Genomic DNA, 21,333 nt, shown 5'->3' with positions numbered 1-21,333 from the left:
GGCAGCTGGGGTTAACTGTCCTGTTGCATAACAATCACATTTTGGAACAGTGAGCGAATTCTGATATCACGCGCAACTCCAGCGTTCAAAAGTTAAATTCAAAATCAAATAGCTGAATTATCCTTGGTATGACCAACAATTCCATATGTTAGCTTAATATTCCTTATTCAATGCTTTTCGGAGATGTATTAATTGTTTTTTGCTGCGTTACAAAATGTCATATTATTGCAATGTTAATGTGTTGGCTACACTTGTGCGCCATGGGCAATAGATTGTGGATTGTGTGGTGCTACTGAAATGAATCAACTGTGCATTTTCTTGAACACAGTTGTTGTGTTGTGGTTTGTTGAGTAAGTGGGAGTAGTGCTTCGGTGCGAGGTTCCAGTGATAAGTGAGTCAGTCCACTTTTCTGGATTTAGTTGGGTGGCAAAGGCATGACTCTGCATGGAGAGCTCTCAGCTCTGTTTTGTAAGCAGTGAGCTCATGATTTATGCTCTCATCTATTCAGTTGTGGGGGTTAGGAGTCAGACACATGCTCTTCTGTATGATAGACAGTTTAGTTTAAGTTGATTCAAATCTCTCTCTTTCCTTCCTCTCTGTCCCTCTCCCTCTTCTCTTCTCTCCCCCTTGTGGTAGACATCAAGTGATCTGTGCTCGCAATAGTCTCCCACTTCTATTTTGTATTAGTTTACAATTTTAAACTTGGCGAAAAGGAAATAAGACCAACACCAAATATGGGGCATGGCATTCTCTCGTCCTCGGCTCGCAGGCCTTCTCCGGCCCATGTCAAACACGTAGCCCACTAGCAAGCAACAGGGCACGGCCCCGCCGGTGCTGGATCAAGGTCAGTGCTTTTTTCCATGATGGCTCGCATAGCTGTCCATGGACCTAAAACTGTTTTTTTTTGTGCTCCGTTTTATTAGGTACAATCGTTTGTTTACTAATTGAGTTACAACATCCCTCTAGTTTTTCCCATTATCTCTATCACACACCTGTTGTAATTATGCAGTACAAAGAAATGTGCTCACTGTTCGCAAAAGGCTTATTTTTTTTGCAAACAGCCACGTGTTACATTAACCTTTTGCGACTAGGGGGCAGTATTTTCATTTTTGGATAAAAAAAACGTTCCTGTTTTAAACGGGATATTTTGTCACGACAAGATGCTCGACTATGAATATAATTGACAGCTTTGGATAGAAAACACTCTGACGTTTCCAAAACTGCAAAGATATTGTCTGTGAGTGCAACAGAACTGATGTTGCAGGCGAAACCCAGATAAACATCCAATCAGGAAGTGCCGCATTTTTTGAAAGCGCTTCATGCCAATGACTCCTTATATGGCTGTGAATGGGCTACGAATGAGCTTACGCTTTCTACGTATTCCCCAAGGTGTCTACAGCATTGTGACGTCTTTTTACGCATTTATGTAGAAGAATAGCTGTAACAGACCACATTGAGCAAGTGGTCACATGATGGCTCCCGCAGAAAATCTTGCGTAAAGTACTGAGGTAGCCATTATTCCAATCGCTTCTAATGAGTAACCAATTCTCCCAACGGACATTTTATCAAATAGATATGTGAAAAACACCTTCAGGTTTGATTCTAAACAATGTTTGCCATGTTTCTGTTGATATTATGGAGATAATTTGGAAAAAAGTTTGCCGTTGTCATGACCACATTTTCTGGTCGATTTCTCAGCCAAACGTGAAGAACAAATGGGAGCTATTTCGCTTACAAAAATAATATTTTTGGAAAAAAAGGAACATTTGCTATCTAACTGGGAGTCTCCTGAGTGAAAATATCCGAAGTTCTTCAAATGTAAATGATTTAATTTGATTGCTTTTCTTATTTTCATGAAAATGTTGCCTGCTGCTAGCAGAGCCTAGCATAGCATTATGCCATGATAAACTTACACAAATGCTTGTCTAGCATTGGCTGTAAAGCATATTTTGAAAATCTGAGATGACAGTGTGATTAACAAAAGGCTAAGCTGTGTCTCAATATATTTCATTTGTGATTTCATGAATAGGAAGATTTTCTAGGAAGATTTATGTCTGCTGCGTTATGCTAATTAGTTCTGGGTTTGAGAGTCACAAGAAGTTTACATTAATTGAGGCTGCAGTGATAGTGTTTCCGAGCCAAACTTGTCCTATGCTTAGGCTACTCATCACATTAGGAGTTATATTTTATTGTTAGTCTGCATAGATGCATGCAATGCTTTATTATAAAGCACCCCTACTCAAAATAATTTCCCATGGCTATGTCTAATCCCACTTGAGTATTGTACTGTATTAACACATATTGCACCCTATCAGAGCTGTACTAATACAATTCCACGCAGCCACTGATCTCCGGCAGGAAGAAGCCCAGTCAGTTGCACCCTTGGCAAGTTGGTCAATTTGACCTTAATAGAAAAGGCCAGGCATGTGGAACGAAGTCTTACTGCACTTGTAAGCATACAGCAGACTTAATGAACTGGCAGGGGATTCATACATTTCATAAATGTTCTATGCTATGTTCAAACAATGACCATTTCAAGTGAGGACATTTCTTTGGTTGAAAATAGCTAGAAAGAGACTTGATTAATATAATTATTTGTATCTGTTATTTCCTCTCTCGATTGTAATATTTTTTTCTTCAGATGAAATAGCAATAGGAAAATCTCCCAAGATTCTTACTCCCTGGTGGATCTGTGCAGCCTCCTACTGCTGTTCATGGCTTTGCAAAGAGATGAACAACCCACCATACTGTAGATGTCAAAACACTGTGAAACACTACACAGGGAGTAGATGTCCTGAATCCCCCACTGGATGAATATATGAATAGTGTCTGTCTACGTTGGGCTAATCTACTTCGAACATTAAGGTATTAACGAAGTAGCTCCTAGAATTCTTTAGGTCAGCAATACTCTGAGATGACAGAATATCATTTGGATGCAATTTCTGTTCCAGATGAAAGTTGCGAGTGACATGATCTCAAGCAACTTTGCTGATACACGAAGCATTTCAGATGCATTTGAAATTGCATGCATCATGCAACCCTGTAATACATCACATCATGGTTTCAGAAATGATTTGTTTATCAAATGTTTGGTAATTGTAACAACATCAACATAGACAAAATGCTGGCTGTACAATTTAGCTAGCTCGCCAAAATGCTGCCTATTTGCCAACCATGTTTTACCAAACTAGCTAGCTTAATGCAGTTCATGTTGGAACATTTCTGTTGAAACTGGACAGAGATAGATCTTTTAAAATTACATTTATTGAATGCCCAATCATTTACATAAACCCTGACTGGCCATGGTGTCCAGAATCTTTCATACATTTCCCATTTGGCATGTCTGCTTTGTCATGGTTTGCAGCAGCATTGACACCTGTGTTGACATGACAACTGGGTCGGAGTTCCAAACGCTCACTGATTGGACATTGCCTACTGTACAGTCAGTTGCGTGAAATAGAATTGATTTATATCTCAATTTTTGGGGGGTGACACACTGAGTAACCCAGATGCAACTGTGTTGCAAGCAACATAAAATGCATCCAGATTGCTTCGTGTGTCATAGGCTTAAGCTGTTCAAGGCAATAGAGGTTGGGTATCACCTGTTTTTGACATGCCTGTAGCTCGCTTGAAATCGACAACATTCTCCTTTTGAATATCTAATACAACAAATAACAAGATAATTGGCTGTCATAACACTGCAATAATAAATCATTCAGAAATATCATTTCATTACATAAGTATGAAGATATCCCTCTAGTGGTGTGAGGGCTGTGCTTTGGCAAAGTGGGTGGGGTTATATCCTTCCTGCTTGGCCCCGTCCGGGGGTATTATCGGATGGGGCCACAGTGTCTCCTGTCTCAGCCTCCAGTATTTATGCTGCAGTAGTTTATGTGTCGGGGGCTAGGGTCAGTTTCTTATATCTGGAGTACTTCTCCTGTCTTATCCGGTGTTATGTGTGAATTTAAGTATGCTCACTCTAATTCTCTCTTTCTCTCTCTCAGAGGACCTGAGCCCTAGGACCATGCCTCAGGACTACCTGGCATGATGACTCCTTGTTGTCCCCAGTCCAACTTGCAGTGCTGCTGCTCCAGTTTCAACTGTTCTGCCTGCGGCTATGGAACCCTGACCTGTTCACAGCACGTGCTACCTGTCCCAGACCTGTTGTTTTCAACTCTCCATGGACAGCAGGAGCAGTAGAGATACTCTTAATGATCTGCTATGAAAAGCCAACTGACATTTACTCCTGAGGTGCTGACTTGCTGTTACCCTCAACAACTACTGTGATTATTATTATTTGACCATGCTGGTCATTTGTGAACATTTGAACATCTTGGCTGTTATAATCTCCACCCGGCAGAGCCAGAAGAGGACTGGCCACCCCTCATAGCCTAGTTCCTCTCTAGGTTTCTTCCTAGGTTTTGGCCTTTCTAGGGAGTTTTTCCTAGCCACCGTGCTTCTACACCTGCATTGCTTGCTGTTTGGGGTTTTAGGCTGGGTTTCTGTACAGCACTTTGAGATATCAGCTGATGTAAGAAGGGCTATATAAATACATTTGATTTATTCTGTAATTATTATAACGTACTTGGATATTACTCATTGAACCTATTCTTAAGGTTCATAGTGAATTTGAAGTAGACAAGTATGGTTCTATGGTGAAACGTGCATTGATATGTTATTGCTCTTAAAGAAAACCTCTATCTCTCTTTAAAGGCACAATCTGAGATTTGAAACAAAACTTGTTTTGGTAAACAGCAAAGGGATGGATCTAGAGAAATGGAACGGCTCTTAAATTCAAAGACAGAGCTCTGGATGAAAGCTTTGACTATCCATGAGCTCAAAATAATAGTTCTACCCATGTTTTGAAGCTATACAGTGTTTGTTTACAATTATATCGTTTAGAAACCTGAAAGTAAAACAATACCATTTTTGAGTTATGCTGGGGTAAGACAATAGAACTAAGCTCATGAGACTTTTGTAAGTCATAGTCGTTACCTTAAAAGTCAAAATGACTAGTCAAAAAAAATGTATCTACCAATTCTAGACTACACGTTCAAGGTCATCACCTTATATTGTTATTATAAACCCACGAACCTGCTCAAATGCGATTGGGGCATGCTTATGACTGGTCAATATTTGTCTTTATCCAGTCTATGCCAAGCCCAGCCTACCTGAGAGATAGGGTCGGTGGATGTTTTGACCCACTGCTGGAAGAGAACGTTCAGTATGCGGTTCTGCTGCTCCAAGTCAAACACGCGTGTCCTCAGCTTTACACACTCCTCCTTCAGGTCCTGGAGATTCACCCACATAAACACAATAGTGGTTGGTTTACACTTTTGTACAGTATAAACCAGCTTTAGAATTATACAGTTGAAGTCGTAAGATTGCATATAATTAGGTTGAAGTCATTAAAACTTGTTTTCAACCACTCCACACATTTCTGGTTTAAAAAAAAAACTATAGCTTTGAAAAGTCGGTTAGGACATCTACTTTGTGCATGACACAAGTAATTTTTTCAACAATTGTTTAAAGACAAATTATTTCACTGTATCACAACTCCAGTGGGTCAGAAGTTTACATACACTAAGTTGAATGTGCCTTTAAACAGCTTGGAAAATTCCTGAACATTATGTCATGGCTTTAGAAACTTCTGATAGGCTAATTGACATCATTTGAGTCAATTGGAGGTGTACCTGTGGATGTATTTAAAGGCCTACCTTCAAACTCAGTGCCTCTTTGCTTGACATCACGGGAAAATCAAAAGAAATCAGCCAAGACCTCAGAATATTTTTTTTTAGACCTTCACAAGTCTGGTTCATCCTTGGGAGCAATTTCCAAACGCTTGAAAGTAAAACGTTCATCTGTACAAACAATAGTACAAACACCATGGGACCACGCATCCATCATACCACTCTGGAAGGTGACGCGATCTGTCTCCTAGAGATGAACATACTTTGGTGCAAAAAGTGCAAATCAATCCCAGAACCACAGCAAAGGACCTTGTGAAGATGCTGGAGGAAACAGGTGCAAAAGTATCTATATCCACAGTAAAACGAGTCCTATATCAACATAACCTGAAAGGCCGCTCAGCAAGGAATAATCCACTGCTCCAAAACTGACATAAAGAAGCCAGACTACGGTTTGCAACTGCACATGGGGACAAAGATCTTGTTTTTTGGAGACATGTCCTCTGGTCTGATGAAACAAAAATATAACTGGTTTGGTCATAATGACCATTGTTATGTTTGAAGGAAAAAGGGGGAGGCTTGCAAGCTGAAGAACACCATTCCAACCGCGAAGCACAGGGGTGGCAGCATCATGTTGTTGGGGTGCTTTGCTGCAGGAGGGACTGGTGCACTTCAAAAATAGATTGAATCATGAGAAAGGAAAATGACGTGGATATATTGAAGCAACATCTCAAGACATCAACCAGGAAGTTAATGCTTGGTCGCAAATGGGTCTTCCAAATGGACAATGACCCCAAGCATTCTTCCAAAGTTGTGGCAAAATGGCCAAAGAATATCAAATACAATGTATTGGAGTGGCCATCACAGCCCTGACCTCAATCCCATAGAAAAATTGTGGGCAGAACTGAAAAACTGTATGTGAGCAAGGAGGCCTACAAACCTGATTCAGTTACACCAGCTCTGTCAGGAGGAATGGGCCAGAATTCACCCAACTTATTGTTGGAAGCTTGTGGAAGGCTACCTGAAACGTTTGACCCAAGTTAAACCATTTAAAGGCAACGCTACCAAATACTAATTGAGTGTATGTAAACTTCTGATCCACAAGGAATGTAATGAAAGAAATAAAAGCTGAAATAAATAATTCTCTCAACTATTATTCTGACATTTCACATTCTTAAAATAAAGTGGTGATGCTAACTGACCTAAGACAGGGAATTGTTATTAGGATCAAATGTCAGGAATTGTGAAAAACTGAGTTTAAATATATGTAAACTTCCGACTTCAGCTGTATATAGACAGGTGTGTTCCTTTCCAAATCATGTCCAATCAAATTAATTTACCACAGGTGGATTCCAATCAAGTTGTAGAAATATCTCACGGATGATCAATGGACACAGGATGCACCTAAGCTCATGTTTGAGTCTCATAGCAAAGGGTCTGAATACTTATGTAAATAAGGTATTTCTGTTTTATATTTTTAATAAATGTTCAAACAATTTGCTTCATCATTATGGGGTATTGTGTGTTGATTTATTTAATCAATTTTAGAATAAGCTGTAACGTAACAAAATGTGGGAAAAAAAGGGGTCAGAATACTTTCCCGAATGCACTGTATGTTGGTATGATACCCACATACTGAAGTTAACCAGATTTAGCTATATCTGGTTATATGTTATGACCCATATGCGGTCAGCCATGACCCAAATGAGGTCTTGGTTGATTTCTTTAGATTTTCCAATGCTTGATGTCAAGCAAAGAGGCACTGAGTTTGAAGGTAGGCCTTGAAATACATCCACAGGTACACCTCCAATTATGATTTATTTTTATTTGACCTCTATTTAACCAGGTAGACTAGCTCAATTCAAATGTATTTATAAAGCCCTTCTTACATCACCTGATGTCACAAAGTGCTGTACAGAAACCCAGCCTAAAACCCCAAAATGCAAACAATGCAGGTGTAGAAGCACGGTGGCTAGGAAAAACTCCCTAGAAAGGCCAGAACTTAGGAAGAAACTTAGAGAGGAACCAGGCTATGGTGGCTGTCCTCTTCTGGCTGTGCTGGGTGCAGATAACAGAACATGGCCAAGCTGTTCAAATGTTCATAGATGACCAACAGAGTCAAATAATAATAATAATCAGTTGACATGTTCTCATTTACAACTGCGACCTGGCCAAGACAAACCAAAGTAGTGTGACACAAACAACAACACATGGAATTAACAAGCGTACAGTCAATAACACAATAGAAAAAAAAAGACTATATACAATGTGTGCAAATGGCGTGAGGAGCTAAGGCAATACATAGGCCATAGTGGCGAAGTAATTACAATTTAGTAAATGAACACTGGAGTGATAGATGTGCAGATGATGATGTGCAAGTAGAAATACTGGTGTGCAAAAGAGCAGAAACCTTTGGAAGTATGCTTGTGGTCATACTTCCAAAGCTTCTAAAGCCATGACAGAATTTTCTGGAATTTTCCAAGCTGTTTAAAGGCACAGTCAAATTAGTGTATGTAAACTTCTGACCCACTGGAATTGTGATACAATGATTTATAAGTGAAATAATCTGTCTGTAAACAATTTCTGGACAAATTACTTGTGTCATGCACAAAGTAGATGTCCTAACCGACTTGCCAAAACTATAGCTTGTTAAAACCTCTTCCTCCTACCCCCTAATTTTTCGAACATTCTGTTAAAAAATCGCGCAACATTTCAGCGCTCTGCTACTCATGCCAGGAATATAGTATATGCATATGATTAGTACGTGTGGATAGAAAACACTCAGACGTTTATAAAACTGGTTAAATCACGGCTGTGACTATACCAGAACGTGAGTTTCATCGAAAAGCGCAGGAAAACCTGATCACTGAAAATGGAAATAAATATCCTTGCGCTACTTCCAGGAATTGTTCAAAGTGAACCGAATTACATGAGACCGAGGTTTCAGCGCCTACATCTTCCACACGTTGTCTAGAGTCTTGTCATTTGATTCTGCTTTGATTCTTGGTCTAACCGGTTCAAGGGAACTCCTTCCCTCCGGTCTCCGACCGGATGTTTTGGTCGAGCTCTCTCGGGACATGTTTTTTCCAAACGACACCTATAGAATTTACATCGCCTCCTGATGAATTATATCACTTATTAACGTGTACTAATACCTAAAGTTGCATTACAAAAGTATTTCGAAGTGTTTTGTGAAAGTTTATCGTCAACTTTTTGAATTTAAAAAAATGATGTTACGTTATGAAACGCTATTTTTTTCGTTTATCACACAGTCTACATAGAACGATATCTAGGCTATATATGGACCGATTTAATCGAAAAAAAGACCCAATAGTGATTATGGGACATCTAGGAGTGCCAACAAAGAAGATGGTCAAAGGTAATGAATGTTTTATATTTTATTTTGCGGTTTGTGTAGCGCCGAATATGCTAATTATTTTGTTTACGTCCCCTGCGGGTCTTTTGTGGTGTTACATGCTATCAGATAATAGCTTCTCATACTTTCACCTAAAAACATTTAAAAAATCTGACTTGTTGCCTGGATTGACAACGAGTGTAGCTTTAATTCAATACCCTGCATGTGTATTTTAATGAACGTTTGAGTTTTAACTAATACTATTAGCATTTAGCATAGCGCATTTGCATTTCCAGAGCTCTAGATGGGACGCCTGCGTGCCAGGTAGGAGCAAGAGGTTAACAAGAAATTTGTGGAGTGGTTGAAAAACTAGTTTTAATGACTCCAACCTAAGAGTATGTAAACTTCCAATTTAAACTGTAAGGTCCCACAGTTGACAGTTCTTGTCAGAGCAAAAACCAAGCCACGAGGTCGAAGGAATTGTCCGTAGAGCTCCAAGACAGGATTGTGTCGAAGCACAGTGTCACGACTCCGACCGAAGGACACTCCCCTTCCCGTTCGAGTGGCGCTCGGCGGTCGTCGTCGCCGGCCTACTAGCTGCTACTGATTATTTCCTCCCCCTCCTTATGTGTTGATTGAGTGCACCTGTTTTGAATTAGGTAGTAGGCTTTATTACTCAGCCGGCCCGCAGAGTTCCTTGTGCGGGATTAATTATTGTGACCATCTGTTTTAGTGTACTTGTGTGCACGTCTATGGATTTTGTGTTTTTCCCATTTTGTGGGTTTTCCCTAGACCGTTTAAGCCCCCTGTTTGGGGGCATTTGTGTGTTCATTACGCCCTGTGTGTTCGTGAGGGTTGGCTTATGTTTGCCGTTTGTCGGTGCATTAAAATAGCACTCACCTGAACTCTCTGCTTCCTGCGCTTGACTCCTCACCCACTACACTCAGATCATTACAGAATCCCGCACCCTGAGGAATGGAGTCAGCAGGAGCAACAGCCACTCCCCTCCCATCGATTGAAGAGAGGGTTCTACATCACACCACCGTTCTCCATCGGATCGGAACAGTGATGGATCTGGTGATGGAGAGAATGGACCGATGGAAGAGAAGCGGTCTCCTCTCTCCACCTTCGGCCCTCCCTCCTCAGGACTCCCCATCTCCCGACTCCAGCACCCTCCGTCTTACGCTCCCGTGGGTCTATGATGGAGCGGCAGCAGGGTGCCAGGGGTTCTTACTCCAGCTAGAACTGTACCTGGCCACCGTCAGACCTACTCCCTCAGGAGCGGAGAGGGTGAATGTCCTCATCTCCTGCCCCAGACTCAGCTAAGGAGCACTACCCCGAGTTTTCTCTCCGCTTCCGCGCCATGTTTGACCATCCTCCAGATGGCCGAGCGGCGGGAGAACGACTATTCCATCTTCGGCAGGAGAAAAGGAGCGCCCAGGATTACGCGTTGGAGTTCCGTACCTTGGCAGCGGGATCCGGGTGGAATGACAGGGCCCTTATCAACCACTACAGGTGTAGTCTCCGGGAGGATGTCCGCAGGGAGCTAGCGTGTCGGGACACCGCTCTTTCATTGGATGAGCTAATTAACATGTCCATCCGACTGGACAATCTGCTGGCTGCCCGCGGGCGTTCGGAGAGGGTCCTGTGTGTTCCACCACCCAGCACCTCCACTCCTGTTTCGATGGAGTTGGGAGGGGCTTTGCCGAGGGGTACCGGAGGAGGAGGCTCCCTCTGCACCAACTGTGGTCGGAGAGAACACACGGCCGATCGGTGCTGGGGGGGTCCGTCTGGAAGTCGAGATGGCAGGCGGAACATTTCTCGATCACCCCAGGTGAGTCAGCACCAAACTCACCCAGAACCCCCTGTTGGTCACATGTTTGTCTTGATTTTTTTTCTTAAATGGTCGATTCAGGCGCAGCTGGGAACTTTATGGATCGCGGACTTGCTATTAAATTAGGTGTTCCGCTTGTGCCGATAGATTCTCCCTTTCCAGTGCACTCCCTAGATAGCCGGCCATTAGGGTCAAGATTGGGCAGGGAGACCACGATCCCACTGGACATGGTAACGCAGGGGAATCATAGGGAGCGTATCAGTCTCTATATTATTGATTCGCCTGCATTTCCAGTGGTGTTAGGGATTCCCTGGCTGGCCCGGCACAATCCTACAATTTTGTGGAAACAGGGGGTTCTCCAGGGGTGGTCAGAGGAGTGTTCTGGAAGGTGTCTGGGAGTTTCCGTCGGTGCCACCTCGGTGGAAAGTCCAGACCAGGGTCCCACAGTGTGCATTCCCCCCGAGTAAAAAGAAGGCGACTAAATTACCACCTTATCGACCGGGAAGGGATTGTACAATAGATCTCCAGGGTAACGCTGCGCTTCCCAAGAGTCACATGTACCCATTGTCCCAAGAGGAGACGTTGGCTATGGACTCATATATCACGGAGTCTCTGGGACAGGGGTACATTCGGTCCTCCATTTCACCCGTCTCCTCGAGTTTCTTTTTTGTGAAGAATAAGGAGGGAGGATTGCGTCCGTGTATTGATTATAGAGGTCTAAATGCCATCACAGTGGGGTTCAGCTACCCACTACCTCTCATTGCTACGGCAGTGGAATCCTTTCAGGGAGCGCAGTTCTTCACAAAATTGGATCTCAGGAGCGCGTATAGCCTGGTGCGTATTCGGAAGGGAGACGAGTGGAAAACCACATTTAGTACCACATCGGGCCACAATGAGTACTGCGTCATGCCGTATGGGTTAAAAAATGCTCCAGCCATTTTTCAATCCTTTGTAGACAATATTCTCAGGGACGTGCACGGGCAGGGAGTGGTTGTTTATATCGATGACATTCTGATCTACTCAGCCACTCACGCCGCGCATGTGTCTCTGGTACGCAAGGTGCTTGGTCGACTGCTGGAGCATGACCTATACGTCAAGGCTGAGAAGTGTGTGTTCTCCAAACGAGCCGTCTCTTTTCTGGGTTATCGCATTTCCACCTCGGGGGTGGAGATGGAGGGTGACCGCAGTAAGGCCGTGCGTAATTGGCCGACTCCAACCACGGTAAAAGAGGTGCAGCGGTTTTTGGGTTTTGCCAACTACTACCGGAGGTTTATCCGGGGTTTTGGCCAGGTAGCGGCTCCAATTACCTCACTGCTAAAGGGGGGCCCGGTGCGGTTGCGATGGTCAGCAGAGGTGGACAGAGCTTTCAACAGGTTGAGGGCGCTGTTCACGGATGCACCCGCATTGGCGCATCTGGACCCCTCTCTAGCATTCATAGTGGAGGTGGACGCGTCCGAGGCTGGGGTGGGTGCCGTGCTATCACAGCGCTCCACCAAAACTCCGCCCATGCGCTTTCTTCTCGAGTAAGCTCAGCCCAGCGGAGCGTAACTATGATGTGGGGGACCGGGAGTTGTTAGCGGTGGTCAGGGCTCTGAAGGTGTGGAGACACTGGCTTGAGGGGGCTAAGCACCCCTTTCTCATCTGGACCAACCATCAAAATCTGGAGTATATTCGGGCAGCTAGGAGACTGAACCCGCGGCAGGCAAGGTGGGCCATGTTTTTCACTCGATTCCGGTTCACTTTATCATATAGACCGGGCTCCCAGAACGTGAAGGCGGAGGCACTGTCCCGCCTTTAAGACACGGAGGATAGGTCCACCGAACCTACTCCCATCCTTCCGGCCTCAAAGCTGATGGCACCGGTGGTATGGGAGGTGGACTCGGACATCAAGCGGGCGTTATGGGCTGAACCCGCGCCTCCTCAGTGTCCGGCGGGGCGGAGGTACGTGCCGCTTGGTGTTCGGGACCAACTGATTCGGTGGGCTCACGTCCTACCCTCCTCGGGTCACCCTGGGGTGTGGAGGACAGTGGGGAGCCTTCGGGGGAGGTATTGGTGGCCTACCTTGGCTAGGGACGTTAAGGTTTATGTCTCCTCCTGTTCGGTATGCGCCCAGAGTAAGGCTCCTAGTCACCTTACTAGAGGGAAGTTACAACCCCTCCCCGTTCCACAAAGGCCATGGTTACATCTATCCGTAGATTTCCTGACCGACCTTCCCCCGTCTCAGGGCAACACCACGGTTCTGGTGATTGTGGATCGGTTCTCTAAGTCCTGCCGTCTCCTCCCGTTGCCCGGTATCCCAACAGCCCTACAGACTGCGGAGGCATTATTCACCCACGTCTTCCGGCACTACGGGGTGCCGGAGGACATCGTTTCTGATCGGGGCCCCCAGTTCACGTCCCGAGTATGGAGGGCGTTCATGGAGCGTCTGGGGGTCTCGGTCAGCTTGACCTCCGGTTATCACCCCGAAAGTAATGGGCAGGATGAGAGAGTAAACCAGGAGGTGGGTAGGTTTCTGCGGTCGTACTGCCAGGACCGGCCAGGGGAGTGGGCGAGATACATCCCCTGGGCTGAAATGGCCCAGAACTCACTACGCCACTCCTCTACTAATGTGTCCCCCTTTCAGTGTGTGTTGGGGTACCAGCCGGTCCTGGCACCGTGGCATCCGAGCCAGACCGAGGCTCCTGCGGTGGAGGAATGGGTGCAGCGCTCCAAAGACACCTGGAGGGCCGTCCAGGAATCCCTTCAACAGTGAGGCCCCCGTGTTTGTACCAGGGGACAGGGTCTGGCTTTCGACCCGAAACCTACCCCTCCGCGTGCCCTGCCGGAAGCTTGGGCCGCAGTGTGTAGGGCCATTCAAAGTCCTGAGGAGAATAAACGAGGTGTGTTATCGATTACAACTCCCTTCCTATTATCGTATTAACCCCTCGTTTCATGTGTCTCTCGTCAGGCCGGTGGTAGCTGGTCCCCTACAGGACGGTGAGGTACTGGAGGTCCCTCCTCCCCCTCTGGACATCGAGGGGTCCCCGGCGTACACGATACGGGCCATTCTGGACTCGAGACGCCGGGTGAGGGGCCTAAAGTACCTCGTGGACTGGAAGGGGTACGGTCCGGAGGAGAGGTGCTGGGTACCCACCAGGGATATTTTGGATCCATCAATGTTGAGGGATTTCCATCGCCTCCATCCGGATCGCCCTGCGCCTCGTCCTCCAGGTCGACCTTGAGGCCGGTGTCGGCGCGCTGCGGGAGCCACGCGTCAAGGGGGGGGGTACTGTCACGACTCCGACCGAAGGACGCTCCCCTTCCCGTTCGGGTGGCGCTCGGCGGTCGTCGTCGCCGGCCTACTAGCTGCTACTGATTATTTCCTCCCCCTCCTTATGTGTTGATTGAGTGCACCTGTTTTGAATTAGGTAGTAGGCTTTATTTACGCCCTGTGTGTTCATGAGGGTTGGCTTATGTTCGCCGTTTGTCGGTGCATTAAAATAGCACTCACCTGAACTCTCTGCTTCCTGCGCTTGACTCCTCACCCACTACACTCAGATCGTTACACACAGATCTGGAGAAGGTTATCAAAACATTTTTGCAGCATTGAAGGTCCCCAAGAACACTGTGGCTTCCAACATCATTTATTTAGAAATCAAGGCAAACTTAACCATCTGGTTTGCGCTTTGTGGGACTATCATTTGTTTTTCAACAGGAAAATGACCCAACAGGACACCAATACACCTCCAGGCTGTGTAAAGGCTATTTGACAAAGAAGGAAAGTGATGGAGTGCTGCATCAGATGACCTGGCATCCACAATCACCTGACCTCAACCCAATTGAGAAGGTTAACGATAAATTGGATGCAGAGTGAAGGAATAGCAGCCAGCAAGTGCCCCGCATGTGGGAACTCCTTCCAGACCGTTGGAAAAGCATTCCAGGTGAAGCTTGTTGAGAAAATCCCAAGAGTGTGCAAAACTGTCATCAAGGCAAAGGGTGGCTACTTTGAAGAATCTCAAATATGAAATATATTTTGATTTGTTTAACACTGTTTTGGTTAATACATGATTCAATGTGTGTTATTTCATAGTTTTGATGTCTTCACTATTATTCTACAATGTATAACATTGTAAAAATAAAGAAAAACCTTGGAATGAGTAGATGTGTCCAAAATATTTACTGGTACTGTACTTAAATGGAAGACGTTTGGAACTACCAAGTCTTATTCTAGAGCTGTCTGTCCAAACTGAGGAATCAGAGGAGAAGGGCCTTGGTCAGGGAGGTGACTAAGAAGCCAATGGTCACTCTGACAGAGCTCAAGAGTTCCTCTGTGGAGATGGGAGAACCTTCCAGAAGGACAACCATCTCTGCAGCACTCCACCAATCAGGGCTTTATGGTAGAGTGGCCAGACGGAAGCCACTCCTCAGTAAAAAGCACACGACAGCCCGCTTGGATCTTTCCAAAAGGCACCTAATGGACTCTCAGACCATGAGAAACAAGATTCTCTGGTCTGATGAAAACAAGATTGAACTCTTTGGCCTGAAAGCCAAGTGTCACGCCTGGATGAAACCTGGCACCATCATACAGTGAAGATCCTTGATAAAAACCTGCTCCAGAGCGCTCAAGACGAAGGTTCACCTTCCAAAAGGACAATAACCCTAAGCACACAGCCAAGACAACACAGGAGTGGCTATGGGACAAGTCTCTGAATGTCCTTGAGTGGCCCAGCCAGAGCCCTGACTTGAACCTGATCGAACATCTCTGGAGAGAACTGAAAATAGCTGTGCAGCGACGCTCCCCTTCCAACCTGACAGGGCTTGAGAGGATCTGCAGAGAAGAATGTGAGAAACTCCCCAAATACAGGTGTGCCAAGCTTTTAGCGTTATACCCAAGAAGACTTGAAGCTGTAATCACTGCCAAAGGTGTTTTAACAAAGTATTGAGTAAAGGTTCTCAATACTTACGTAAATGTGATATTTAAGTTTTTTATTTGCATACATTTTCAAAAAAAAATAATAATCTGTTTTTGCCTTGTCATTATGGGATATTGTGTGAAGATTGATGAGGGGGGGAAACAATTGACTCAATTTTAGAATAAGGATGTCGCGTAACAAAATGTGGAGAAAGTCAAGGAATCGGAATACTTTCCGAATGCACTGTATAGCCTACAGACATGGACCTTAATGAAAATCATCGTTAGACTTTGCTACCCCAAAGTGGATATATATGTGAAATTTGACCTGCTGGCCGATGGAATACATGGCAAGTCCGCAGAAATTTGACAAGCATACACCAACATTTAAAGTGAGCATGTGGTCTTTCAGTTTCAGTAGTCATGACTTGCTACCTAGTACACAACTATGTATCATTATGACATTCCACCATTATTTCTCTCATAGCCTCCATTATACTTGATAAGACTTACTGATGCTTCAATCAAACAAAACAAAGACAAACCTTTTGAGTGAGGAGAGCTTGGACCACCTGATTAGCCACCTTGAGGAAGACAGGGAAGAGAGAGGAGGTAAATGAAATAGAGAGACATTGCATAAACAATACTCTCAAAGAAAAGTTAAGACAACATTCAGTCAACATTCACCCACAATGACATCTGCTAAATATGTGTATGTGACTGATACATTTTTGATTTGATTCTTCCAGGCTTGTTGTATAACGCTTGCGTGAAGAAGCAGATCTTCACGAGAGACATTTATTCACTTCCCCAATGTTTTAATTGTTGTCTCAATTGATTGTTTGTTTCAAGGGATCTACTTATTATTTTCACTCAATATTATCAACAACATTAATGGAGCGTTCAGATGCTCGTCAGACGTGGGAAACTTCCTAATAAGGGACACCAACTTGAGGTGTCATAAAAATAAAATGCACCCCCGCTCCCAACGTAAAAAAATATTTTCACACGAGCCTCTCCTTGCACCCCCTCCCCAACATATTTTAATTCTTTACACGACCCCCCTAATGTAAAAAACAATTGCACACCTTCCCCCTCCGATTTAACAACAACAGAAAATACGACGACCACAAGTAACAATGACCATAACGAACCTGCGTATATAAACATGGATATCGACCCACTTCAGCATGCTTTTGTGGCACAGTCCATGCTACTCAGGGCTAGAAGGTTTGCCAACCACCACGAACGACCTAACTCTCCCTGCCTGTTCCATTAGACCTACACTACTATGAGAGCCAGCTGCAGACAATGATCAGCTAGGTGGAAATCAGATTTTCAAAATATTGATGCTATATTGCCGCTCAGAACGGAGAGGAAGCAGAGTGTGCTTTAAGTCTTCCTGAATAACTGGGCCTGCTAGGAGCATATGTGGCCAAATTATCATAAGATGACTTGGGAGAATGATGATCCGCAACACACAGTGCATCTCAGTATCAGAACGTAAAATATAGACAGACTGGTCTAATACTGTGCATTCTAACTTCTAAACTGTCAAAATTAATGGAATTAAATATTCAAATCACAGGGCATTTGTGCAATTATTTAAATGACATTTTCACTTCAGTTTACATCGTAGAGTATACAGAACTGTTACAGAACAGTTTGTACTGAACGGCATGTTTTCCCAAAACGTTCTTGAAGAGACTTTGATATACGTCTCCTACATTCGGTGGATGTGCTGGGGTGTGGCTTGAAGCAATGAGTGACGTATTTTAAAGGGCAGCGTTGCATTTTTAACCCACAAACCCAACCCCTCCCTGTTTTTCAACTGATCATTCACTACAACACCATTTCCTTTCAATTTTATTCTATTACATTTGTATTTACTGATCACAGTCCAGGCATTGGAACAGTGTAGGTGCAAATTGGCCACACCCCTCATTAAGTACAGGTGCTTACATGAGCCATGGTTAAACTCTAGTGTTTGTTGGTCAGAGGGAGAGAGATAATTAAGGGATTAGTTTGCACATGTGTTGCTCCAGGTTTTATAAGGTTATCCTCATACACCTTTTATCGCCTGCCTGTTGTGGAGGCTGACCTAGATGGAGGCCTCAACTCGTGACAATCCAAACCTTGAAATGGCTTTAAAACCTGTTATGGCTGGGGGTTCTGCTAGCGGAACATTTGGACAACCCCCAGTGAAATTGCAGAGCGCGAAATAATTATTAGAAATATTTAACTTTCATACAATCACAAGTGCAATACACCCAATTAAAGCTTAACTTCTTATTAATCCAGCCACCGTGTCAGATTTCAAAAAGGCTTTACAGCGAAAGCAAACCATTCTATTATCTGAGGACAGCACCCTGTCAAACAAACACATGGCAATCATATTTCAACCCGCCAGGCATGACACAAACCTCAGAAATAACGATCTAATTCAAGCCTTAACTTTGAAGATCTTCTTCTGTTGGCACTCCAATATGTCCCATAAACATCACAAATGGTCCTTTTGTTCGATTAATTCCGTTGTTATATCCCCAAAATGTATTTGGCGCATTTGATTCAGAAAAACACTGGTTCCAACTCACCCAACATGATTACACATTATCTAATAAGTTACCAGTAATCGTGGTCCAAACATTTCAAACAACTTTCCTAATACAACTTTAGGTATTTTATACCGTAAATAATAGATAACATTTAAGACGGAATAAATTGTGTTCAATAGTGGATAAAATGAAAGTGGAGTGAGCGCTAGGTTGCGCGCCCCAAACACAACAGTATGCTAGACTCGACCCTCGTTCTGAATAGTCATACTTCTTCATTACTCAAAAGAAAAACATCAACCAATTTCTGAAGACTGTTTACATCTAGTGGAAGCCCTTGGAACTGCAACCAGATGCCTCAGAAATCTAGATTCCCATAGAAAACCAATTGAAAACATGGTCACCTCAACAAAGAAAAATCCTGGATGGTTTGTTCTCGGGTTTTCGCCTGCCAAATAAGCTATTTATTCCCCTGTTATTTTACCAGGTAAGTTGACTGAGAACACATTTTCATTTACAGCAACGACCCGGGGAATAGTTACAGGGGAGAGGAGGGGGATGAATTAGCCAATTGTAAACTGGGGATTATTAGGTTTGAGGGACAGATTGGGAATTTAGCCAGGACACTGGGGTTAACACCCCTACTCTTACGACAAGTGCCATGGGATCTTTAATGACCTCAGAGAGTCAGGACACCTGTTTTAACATCCCATCCAAAAGACAGCACCCTACACAGGGCAGTGTCCCCAATCACTGCCCGGGGTACTGGGATATTTTTTTAGACCAGAGGCAAGAGTGCCTCCTACTGGCCCTCCAACACCACTTCCAGCAGGATCTGGTCTCCCATCCAGGAACTGACCCGGACCTTAGCATCAGAAGCAAGCCAGCAGTGGTATGCAGGGTGGTATGCTGTTGGTTCTGTTATATTCACAGACATCCTCTCAACAGTTTTAGAAACTTTAGAGTGTTTTCTATCCAAATCTACCAATTATATGCATATCCTAGCTTCTGGGCCATGAGTAGCAGGCAGTTTACTTTGGACACGCTTTTCATCCGGACGTGAAAATACCGCCCCCTATCCCAAACAGGTTTTAAGCTGCTGAACACCACACTGTATCCAAAGTAGAAAATGTCTCACTGTTCTCATAGTTCAATTGAATGTTGTATCAGTTTCGTATCATCCATCGTCTGTACTGATGCATGTATGCGTAATTCAGAATTACTATATCTTAAAACAAAGAAAAATTATTAGCAATTTTTGGGCCACTTGCCTTTTTTACCCTCAGGCATTTTGCATTCTCATGACTACACTACTGTACAAAACATTAAGAACACATGTTCTTTCCATGACATAGCCTGACCAGGTGAATCCAGGTGAAAGTTATTATCCCCTATTGATGTCACTTGTTAAATCCACTTCAATCAGTGTAGAGGAAGGGAAGGGGAAAAAATGATTTTTTGCCTTGAAACATGGATTGTGCATAGCCCCAGGAAGATGTTTGGGTGTGGGGTTGCTGCAATGTTTTAGTTGCGGGGAGGATGTTGATAATTTTTTGTTGACATGGGGGCAGGAAAAATGTTTTTGCCCTCACTAAATATGGCTGTATCGGTCTGCTAATACAGTACTAGTAATGGCCCAGTGCACTACTAGTGGAATTTTTGTTTCTTTGTTTTTGTTGGGGTTGTTTGGTGGGTGGGGGGTGCTGCAGCACCCTCAACACGCTTACTTCCCGCTGATATGGGATTGTCCATTCAGAGGGTGAAAGGGCAAGAATTTTGTTTTAAGTGCCTTAGAATGGGGTATGACAGTAGTTGCCAGGCGCACCGGTTTGTATCAAGAACTGCAATGCTGCTGTGTTTTCACGATCAACAGTTTCCAATGTATCAAGAATGGTCCACCACCCAAAGGATATCTAGCCAACTTGACACAACTGTGGGAAGCATTGGAGTCAACATGGGCCAGCATCCCTTTGGAATGCTTTCAACACCTTGAAGAGTTCTTTTAACGATCAGGCTTTTTGCATTCTCATGACTACCTGTACCTTTCAAAATTTCTGTATTAAACCTTCTACTTAGACTGGATCCTGGTCAAGTCTCCTCTTTTGCAGTTTCAATGTCAACTTGCCATTGCAAATTTTTAAAACTATTTATTATCATGGTGAAATCTCCTGTCTTTTCAAGAATATGGCTTTTAATGTGAGAGGCCCTCGGTTCGCTGTATCATGCTGGTTCTGCTAAAAATACAGTGGGGCAAAAAAGTATTTAGTCAGCCACCAATTGTGAAAGTTCTCCTACTTAAAAAGAAGACAGAGGCCTGTAATTTTCATCATAGTTACACTTCAACTATGACAGACAAAATGAGAAAAAAAATCCAGAAAATCACATTGTAGGATTTTAATGAATTTATTTGCAAATTATGGTGGAAAATAAGTATTTGGTCACCTACAAACAAGCAAGATGTCTGGCTCTCACAGACCAGTAACTTCTTTAAGAGGCTCCTCTGTCCTCCACTCATTACCTGTATTAATGGCACCTGTTTGAACTTGTTATCAGTATAAAAGACACCTGTCCACAACCTCAAACAGTCACACTCCAAACTCCACTATGGCCAAGACCAACGAGCTGTCAAAGGACGCCAGAAACAAAATTGTAGACCTGCACCAGCCCTGGGAAGACTGAATCTGCAATTGGTAAGCAGCTTGGTTTGAAGAAATCAACTGTGGGAGAAATTATTAGGAAATGGAAGACATACAAAACCACTGATAATCTCCCTCGATCTGGGGCTCCACGCAAGATCTCATGCCGTGGGGTCAAAATGATCACAAGAACCTTGTGAAGACTTACAGAAAATGTTTGACCTCTGTCATTGCAACAAAGGGTATATAACAAAGTATTGAGAAAAACTTTTGTTATTGGCCAAATACTTATTTTACACCATCATTTGCAAATAAATTCATAAAAAATCCTACAATGTGATTTTCTGGATTTTTTTTTCTAATGTTGTACCTATGATG

The 21,333-nt window shown here is 43.8% G+C and overlaps 1 protein-coding gene across 4 annotated transcripts in view; it reads right to left on the bottom strand.

The window, feature by feature from the left end:
- Positions 1-21,333, bottom strand: part of LOC124043763 (nck-associated protein 5-like) — a 135,335-nt gene that overhangs the window by 69,497 nt on the left and 44,505 nt on the right. For all 4 annotated transcript variants that reach the window (XM_046362697.1, XM_046362699.1, XM_046362698.1 and 1 more), the window contains 2 exons: positions 16,313-16,351; positions 5,172-5,291 (listed from right to left, as the gene is read on the bottom strand). In XM_046362697.1, the coding sequence (XP_046218653.1) occupies positions 5,172-5,291; positions 16,313-16,351 (159 nt within the window). The remainder of the gene's footprint in view (positions 1-5,171; positions 5,292-16,312; positions 16,352-21,333) is intronic.

This window comes from Oncorhynchus gorbuscha, linkage group LG09 (genome assembly GCF_021184085.1).
Source record: "Oncorhynchus gorbuscha isolate QuinsamMale2020 ecotype Even-year linkage group LG09, OgorEven_v1.0, whole genome shotgun sequence".
In the NCBI taxonomy this organism is placed as follows: domain Eukaryota; kingdom Metazoa; phylum Chordata; class Actinopteri; order Salmoniformes; family Salmonidae; genus Oncorhynchus; species Oncorhynchus gorbuscha.
Note: the sequence above shows the minus strand (reverse complement) of the source record. Positions and strands in the feature narration are given on the sequence as shown.